This window comes from Euprymna scolopes, chromosome 5 (genome assembly GCF_053919585.1).
Source record: "Euprymna scolopes isolate OS-2025 chromosome 5, ASM5391958v1, whole genome shotgun sequence".
Classification (NCBI taxonomy): Eukaryota; Metazoa; Mollusca; class Cephalopoda; order Sepiida; family Sepiolidae; genus Euprymna; species Euprymna scolopes.
In genome coordinates this window covers 12,999,069-13,008,117 of record NC_136486.1, presented here as the reverse complement: position 1 = coordinate 13,008,117, position 9,049 = coordinate 12,999,069, and the positions used below count along the sequence as shown (strand labels likewise).

General features: G+C 37.6%; 1 protein-coding gene across 1 annotated transcript; it reads left to right on the top strand.

Moving 5' to 3' along the window:
* Positions 1 to 2,189: 2,189 nt before the first annotated feature.
* Positions 2,190 to 4,643, top strand: LOC145277080 (uncharacterized). Its single transcript, XM_080128746.1, has one exon. It carries the CDS (start codon positions 2,190 to 2,192, stop codon positions 4,641 to 4,643), a length of 2,454 nt encoding a protein of 817 aa, XP_079984872.1.
* The last annotated feature ends 4,406 nt before the right edge of the window (positions 4,644 to 9,049 follow it).

Sequence of the window (9,049 nt, the reverse complement as noted above, 5' to 3'; positions counted from 1 at the left end):
TTTCCTGTTGTATTATTAAAAGTTTGAAACTTTCTACCGACTGAAGTTCGCGTAAAGCGTGGCGTCGTACATACGAATGTAAATAAACATGGCCTCCTTATATAAGGGCGATAACTCCACTTATGCAAACTTCCGTCCAAGGGCCATAACTCCATTTATGCTAAGTTCCGTCCAAGGGCCATAACTCTTCTCGGCCTATCCACAGACATTATCAACAATACTCCCACAAAATTTAACTTGTTTAAAAAAAAAACAACTTAAAACCATTATCCTTTCCCAAAACAAAACAACTGTAAAATGGATGATTTCCGGACCTTGAAGGGTGTTAGGGCGCTCATGGACTCCAGAAACGTGTTAAAGGAAGATATTTCCCTTAACACGGACATGTTGGAAGAACGCGAGGGTTTGAGAAAAAAAAACTTCCAGGAGGAAGAAGCTATAATTAAGGAGTTGCAGATTGAGGTCCGCTCCTTAAATGATAAAATTAAAGGGCTGTGTATAAAAGCAGAACTTGATTTAAGGGAGTGTGGATTTGTTAAGGAGCAAAGGAGGGAAATTGGCTTTCGAGCTAATATTAATGATCGCCTTGCCGACATTGAAAATTCTATTGAAAACCCCAACACATCACGGAAAAATGAACCTACCGCTGTACCTTTGCTTTCTGTCCCCAAGTTGCAGTGTGCAACCTTTAGTGGAATCAATCCTTCCAAATTTGAATATAAAAATTTTATTGCTCAATTCAAAAACTGTACTGAGTCTATTGATTCCGGCAGGGCAAAATTAGCCTTATTGAAAGGGTATTTGAGTGACTATGCCTTGCAATTGGTTTCCCATCTGACCTTGGAGGATGGTAATTACGATGTAGCGGTGGATTTGCTGACCAAGGAATTCCTGGATGTCCCCTTTATAATAAGTGAGATCTTCAAGCAGATCATTTCTACTTCTCCTCAATATGACCCTGAATTTGTGACTATGAAGCGATTTGAACAGATTGTCTTGAACGTTACCGAGGGAAAGGGGAAACAACTCCCTATTCCTGTTTTAATCGATGATGGATTCAGTATGCAGTTTGAGTTCGCCAGCTTTGGCCAAGTGAAGTCCAACCTGAATGAGTTGAAACACAGATTGGCATTTTCAAATGAAAAACAGGGTAATTCCATAACAATTCAGGGTATCCTGGGAGTTGACATATTTCAGTTCATGGAGGGTTCCAGAATCATTAAATGTATGAATGGACAGGCCTGGGATTTGCCTCAAGGGATTGCCCCATTTGGTAATTAACAACACTTTTTGTATCCTCATCAAGTCAGTCCTGTGAGATGTGGAATTTCCAAAACAATTGTCAATTATCATACTACAATATCCAAATATGCCCATTGCCCTGAACGACAGTTGAATTCCATATTGGAACCCAAGTCTTCCTACCCGGATCCGTTTCCAGATGTATTTGAGAATTCCAACGTGGAACGGAATTTGGAAAAAATGTTTGCTGTGGACTCAGCTGCTGCTTCCCATGACGAAGAACTAATTGGTGATTATGACAGAAATAGGATTGAAAACTTCAGGAAGTCTATCGAATTCAGGGACAATTCTTATTTCGTGGATCTACCTTGGCATAAAGACAAAATCGATTCCGTTCCCTCTATCAAGTCGCTCTTAAAGTGCTTGACAGAACAATGCTTTCATTGGAAAAAAGGGACTTGGATAAGACCTATACTGATATTTTTCTTCAGCAAGAGAGCGAAGGGATTATCGAGAGAATTGAAGTCGCCCCACAAGATTTCTGCAAATACATTTGGATACCCCATCGACCGGTCTTTAAGTCGGATCAACAGGTAACCACTTAAATCAGGCCTGTTTTTAACTGTTCGTTGAAGACCGGGGGTGGTTACTCCCTCAATGAAGCATCTTATCCGGGTGTGAACATGATGAATAACATGCTTGAACTGTTGCTCTTATTTCTTACTAACAAATATGTATTATTGGGAGACATAAGAAAGGCATTTCTTATGATCAAACTCCGGTCGGTTGAGGACAAAAACAGATTTTGTTTTTTCGTAAAAGATGGAGACAATTTGCTTTGCTTCCGATATTGTACATTGATATTTGGCTTCAATGCCAGCCCATTCATTTTAAATTACGTTCTCAAACACCATGTCAGCCGTTTTCCGAATGATGCATGTACTGAGATGCTGAAAAATCGATTTTATGTCGACAATTTATGTATGACCAGCAATTCTTCTGAGGAAATAATCAGTCTCTATAAGAGTGCCGTGCCTCGTCTGCAGACGGGAAATTTCCAGTTGAGATCGTGTAACTCCAACTATGAGCCTCTTCGAGACATTATAACGGAGGATGACAGAATCGTGCAGCATAGTTGCGAGTACGAAAAGGTCTTCGGATATAAATATCACCTTGAATTGGATACTATTAGCATTGTTAACACTATGGTTCAGAGAAACATACTCTCAAAAAGGGATATTTTGTCCCAGACAGCAAAAATATTTGACCCACTGTCACTATGTGCCCCGGTTACAATTAGGGAAAAAATACTTCTCCGAAGATTGTGGTTGCTCAAGTTGGGTTGGGATGAAAAGGTTCCTACTGACATAATGACTACCTGGTCGAATTTGGCCGAAGACCTTTCTGGTCTAGGTGGTCTATTTTTTACAAGACATGCTATAGACACTGGTAGCCAACTGAAATTATATTTGTTCTGTGATGCGTCACCACAGGCTTATGGATTTGTCATATATGGCGTGCAAAATGGGAAGTCTCACATAATATTTTCCAAGGTTAAAGTGGCCCCGATGAGGACAAAGACATTACCTATGATGGAGTTGCTTGCAGTATATATTGCATTCAAGGCTTTAACTATGATACTGAGATCCTTCTCTGGTGTCAACATAGAGGACGTTTTTGTTTCTGTGGATGCGCAAGTTGTTTTGTCATGGTTGCCCACCGAGAATATAAAGGCAAAGAGTCTGTATACCAGAAACAGAATTAAAGATATTCGAGAAATGAAGGAGAAGTTGAGTAAGGAATTTGGGTTGGGCATTCATTACAAATATGTTCCTTCTGCCGACAACCCGGCTGACCTTCTTTCTCGTGGTATCACTCTGGAAAAGTTTAATCAGGGATTGGACTACTGGACATGCGGACCTGCGTGGCTTGTTGAGCAACCTGAGAAGTGGCCTACGAGTACTTTGAGCTGTCTGAGCCCGGAAAATAAGTGTCACGTGGAAAGTGTTTTCCATAATACATTGAGTGAAGCTGTTAGGGAACCACTGATTCCATTTGACAGGTTCTCGGACTTCAACAAGTTGTGTCGATCAACTGCTTTCGTATTCAAGTTTGTGCATCGATGCAGAAAAGTGAAGGAACATTCAGATCCAAAACAGACAGCCACGAATTACCTGATAAAGATGATGCAATTGCAATCGTTTGAAAAGGAAATTGCTTATTTGAAGAATCCTCTTGACAGGGGAATCCCAGTGCTGGTGAAGAATCTTAACGTTTTCATCGATTCTGATGGGATTTTGAGAGTGGATGGTAGAATTGCCAATTCGACAAGATATGACTACAATTTAATCTATCCAATATTGCTTGCAAAACATCACTCTCTTACAAAATTACTGATTATGGATAGCCATAATCGATGCAGGCATTTGGGTATTGGTACGACAGTGACCAAATTGCGGTTATCCGGATACTGGGTCCCACAGGCAAGACACTCTGTGAAGACTGTGATTTCTAACTGCAATACCTGTAGGAAATTCAACAGCCTAGCCTTCAAATACCCCAAATTGACAAATTTGCCAAAACACCGCGTTAGATTAATCAATTCTTTCCAACACACAGGCATACACTACACAGGTCACATCTGGGTACAAAGAGATGGAAAGTCTCATAAAATGTATTTATTAATTTTCACATGTATGAACGTGAGGGCTGTTCACATTGAACTTGTACCTGATATGAGCACACAAGCCTTCATTCAAGCCTTGATTCGGTTTTCAAATACCTATGGAGTTCCCAGTCACATATACAGTGATAATGCACGTTCCTTTAATGCAGCCTTAGGTGGTGATGTAATTAAACATCACATAAACAGTAATGAGTTCTGTAACTCATATTCAAGCGCTGGCATTAAACACATAAAAATACCCTTATACTCCCCTTGGGTTGGAAGTACTTCGGAAAGAATGATCAGAGTGATAAAGTCATGGCTATTCAAAACACTTGGCCGATCTAAAATCAGTTATTTTAACCTTCTAACCCTTCTATCAGACATCAAAAGAGCCGTGAACTCTCGACCTCTGACCTACAGATGCTCTACCGATATTGATCTGCTTCCCTTAACACCCAACTGCTTCACTCATCCAAATATAAACTGTGAGCTCTCCTTCCAATCTGACACACCCAGTTTGGTTGAGACAGAACCAATAACTAGGTCTCTCCTTGTGAGTACCTTGGAAAGCAGAGAGGAATTAATATCTAAATTCAAAGAGATGTGGCACGATGAATATTTGCTAAGTCTGAGGGAGAGTTGCAAGGATTTACACGAAATCGAATTTCACAATAAAGTAAATATCAACGACGTAATATTCGTCAAGAATCCGGCCAAGTCCAGGCCCTTCTGAAAGCTGGGCAGAGTTATTGAGCTATTTAGTGGCAACGATGGCAAGGTTCGTTCTGCTCGAATAAAAAGAGGTGATGGTGCAGTGGAAACACATGGCCTCAAACATTTATATCCGTTGGAGTTATCACTCACTCATAACCACTTTCCTGACACCCCAGCAGATGAGGAATCTGATGAATTTGCATCCCACCCTATAGAAGAATCTAGGACCCATCGGAACCTTCAGAAGAAATGGCCAATTACAGGCCTAAAAGGATCAAGAAATCCACATCTAATCCTGAATACATTTATTATTAAAAAAAAAAAATTCCATTGTAAATGGGCCATAATAATGCCCAACACATTAAGGTATATTCTACCTGTTAAATATTTCTATTAAACAGAATATTCTGTACAATTTAATTTATACATTACATTTATTATTAAAAAAAAAGAAAATTTGCATTGTAAATGGGCCATCTAACACATTAAGGTATATTCTACCTGTTAAATATTTCTATTAAACAGAATATTCTGTACAATTTAATTTAAACACTTTACGTAGCAATCACAAATATTGTAACTGATTGCCGTTATATAGCATGCAACGATTTCAATCGTCGCATTATTTGTTGTTAGTGGGAGAGTATATAAAAAAGTAGTTACCTCCCTTTGTTCAAACTAATTATATCGACCACTTCTCCTTTCTGAAAGCCCTATTTTGATTGGCTAGGATGAAGCTCCTTGGCCAATCAACAAACATTTAATATAAGCAGAATTCTGGGAAAACAGATTCGCTCTCTTTTTGAATCAATCGTCGGCCTGTAGACAACTATGGAAAATCTCTCCTAAATTTGCCGCCGAATTTTGATTGAACTTTTTCAGGGAGCCGTCCAAGACTTTTGGACGATAAAGAACTTTTTATTGGACTTCTAAAGCCGCAAACACAATTAGTTTTGCAAGAACCTTTTCTTTGTAATATTTTCAATTTAATATACATAATTTTCTCCAATTCTTGTGTGAGTTCAGCAATCTTTATTTCTGTATTTCCCACTTCCTACTTCAACAAGACACCAGCTCCCGGCAATCGCCATACGAACGAAGTGCTTTCAGGTAAAGTATCTCTAGACATAGCCATTAGTAGCTGGTAATGTTTCATGTAATTATTAAGGGAAACGAGCGTTGTCTTGGCAGCGTGAAGATTACCATCCATTTTTACCCCATTCCACTACAGACTGAAGGTCTTCCTCTAGGGTTTCAGCCATTACTTTAGATATGTGCTCGTTAGTTTTTCCCACGTGCCTGCTATAGAGCGTAGTGTCGTGGGCAAATATACTCATCTCAGAGACAATTTTATTAGGAAAGTCATGGTTTCTAACACACTCTACAGCATGGCCGAGTAGGGGTTTGGTCATGGGCGTAGAGATACAAAGAAATGCATTCCCATAATTCCCTTTCTAGCTCTGTCTCTTTCTGCACGGACCATCATGAGGTGAACACGCATAATTATGTCTCTCCGTAAATGGAGGGGGGCACCTCCTCCCTCAATATTAGTTAGGCTAGTTAGTTTAGTTTTGAAGATATAATGTAAATTGTAAAAGTTTTTTGTAATATATATTATATCCATAATGTAAAATAAAATAGTTAGTTTTGTTTCAAATATAATACAATTGTGTCGCGTGTCGTTTGTTATGTTTGCCATAAATGCCTTCATTAAAACAACGGAGCGGTCCGGAGGATGAAGAAAGAAAATTCCAACCAGAACGCCACCAGGGTGAAGAAGTCATCTTGGGAGAAGAAGGAGCCACGCAGCACATCCAACATCTCAGGTATGCTGTTCTTCTTGCTGGGTCCAAGGCAGAGTTTGATGTAAACTGACAGGCAAGCATGTTAGCTTTCTCCGTTGGTTCGAGGGGGTATTGTTTATTATCCTATTATTTACTACACTATTGTAGATTTTCCAGAAATCACGAGTTCCTAATTTCTGCGCTTCAATGCCTTTCCTGGTGATTTAAGTATATTTACTCTTAGCTGTTGCAACTTCTTTCTTGTAATTATTTCTAGCTTCTATATACTTTTGTCTGTATGTAGAGGACTTATGCCGGATAAATCTACGGTAAGCATGTTGTCTCTGAGCAATGGCAGTTGCGCATGTAGAAGAAAACCATTGGGTAGAGTGGGATTTACTGTAGATCTTCCGTGTAGGAACATGTGCTTCAATTGCTGCTTTGAACCATTTAGTAGTTTCATTTGCGCACTGTTCTGCTAAAAGAGAAAATATATTTTCCCATGGGGCGTCTCTCATTCCAGTCAGCCTTATTGTAGTACCTTGTCGTTTTTCGCAACGGTTCTTCAACTAGGGGTCGGGAGTTTAGAGTAATGTCTATCATTACCACAGTGTGATCAGCATTCCCGAGTGGGCAATGAGCATTTGTTACACAATCATCAGGAACAGTTTTCAGGAATAGATCCAAAAGTGAGACTTGCTGTCCTGGCGATCTGGGAGATGAATCGGGAATGTTACTGTCTGTATCAGGGAACGGGATATAGCAAAGTTATGGATGTCGCTACAAGCTGTGTCAGTGTAGTAAGAGAAGCCAAGCCAATTTCTGTGATGGGCGTTAAAGTCATCAAATACATGTATTTGGGCGCTAGTGTCAAGGGAGAGTGCTACATCTATGCTGTCAGGGACATGCTTTATTATAGTACAGTCCTGGGTTGATGGAGAGCGATAAAGACAAGAGGTAGCTAACGCTATGTTGTAAAGTTAGTTTAAAGCACACGAAAGGCTGGTCACCTGATTCTAGTTAACATTCCCTAGACATGGGGAGGGTGTTACGAATATAGACTCCAGTTCCGTGCATGTGCCTGTCAGAGTTCTTATGACAAAGTGGAAGACACCAGACATGTTATGATGTTAGATGGGGTGGAAAAGTGCAAATTTTTTTCACTTAGTGTTAATATATCCGGGGAGTTTGCTAGGAGAAATGATTCTGCATCATCTAATATATATATATATATATATATATATATATATATATATATATATATTTAAATTATAGTGATTTAATAAATTTCAAAAAAACTTTTTTTAGGTGAAATGTTTGAGTTTCATATCAAAGATTTTATTATTCTAAGCAAGACAAAGAATACATTAGAAATTTAATCTCCTTAACCTATAGGGTTTCGATGTCTACCATCTCTTCAAAGGAGAAAATATTAGCAAATATTTATAAAGGTATGTACCCTATTTGCTAAAGTCAGTGAGACATGGAAAATCAAAGTCAAAATAATTCCCTTGCTATATGACTTCTGATTAATCAATTATTTTGACTTTGATTTTAAGAACTGTCATGGAGAATAGCTTAAAAAGTGGTCAACTTGCGAAGCAGAGAATGGAAGCTACTTAAGAGACATTATTTTATGTCCTTTAGTCAGAATAAATTTCGACACTTTAATCTATGTTATAAAACCAGAATTAATTTAATATAACTATTTAATAAAAAGTTGTTTCATTTTCAAACTGTAAAGTGACTTATGGACCATTATGTATATATATATATATATATATATATATATATATATATATATATATATATATATATATATATATATATGTGAGTGTGTGTGTGTGTGTGTGTGAATAAACATAACAAGTAAGAGTTCATTTAACTACATTTGTAATGGTATGGTGCTCGATAAACAATTCAATTTTTGTCCCTTCTCAAGCTTTCGCAGGAATAATAGATGTCAAGCAAGTAAATCGTTTATCGTAGCAGTAACCTTTAATTCCCAACAATACAATGGATTCTTTATTCAACGTTTTTTTTTTATTTCGTTGGCATTTTGAAATGGATTTTCGAATAGAAATGAACGAATCATTCAAATTCAGCTTTTGGACCGTTCAACACAAATGGTTAATTATAAAGAATTCTTTTTTGTTCTTTTTTCTTCCACTATTTTATACACGTTTTTTCCCCCGCAAACTACATTCATTCATTGCCCGTAATATAAAGTTAATATATGAAAAAATATCTCATAAAACGAACGTAATAAAATTGGCAAACATGAGTAAACTTATTATTCCTCAAGTTTTATAATCTTTATATATATTTGTTTTTTTTTTTTTATTCGAATAATCCTTTAATTCTTCAGTATCTAATGAATCTCATTATTTTTATCAATCTGGTTAGTTGTAGAGACTCCAGGATTTTACAGGAAATAAGAGAGCCAATGTTTCTATTAAAGCACCTTATTTTATCTTATTTTAAGAATGTAAACCTTCGCTTTTTTCTTATTATGTAGCCATTCCCGTGAGGATCAGAGGAAACAATGTCGTCGATCAAATAGCAAATCATTTGTAAAGAATAAATGAAATAATGATATATTTATACTTCAGCTTCATCTATTCAATTTATACATTACCAC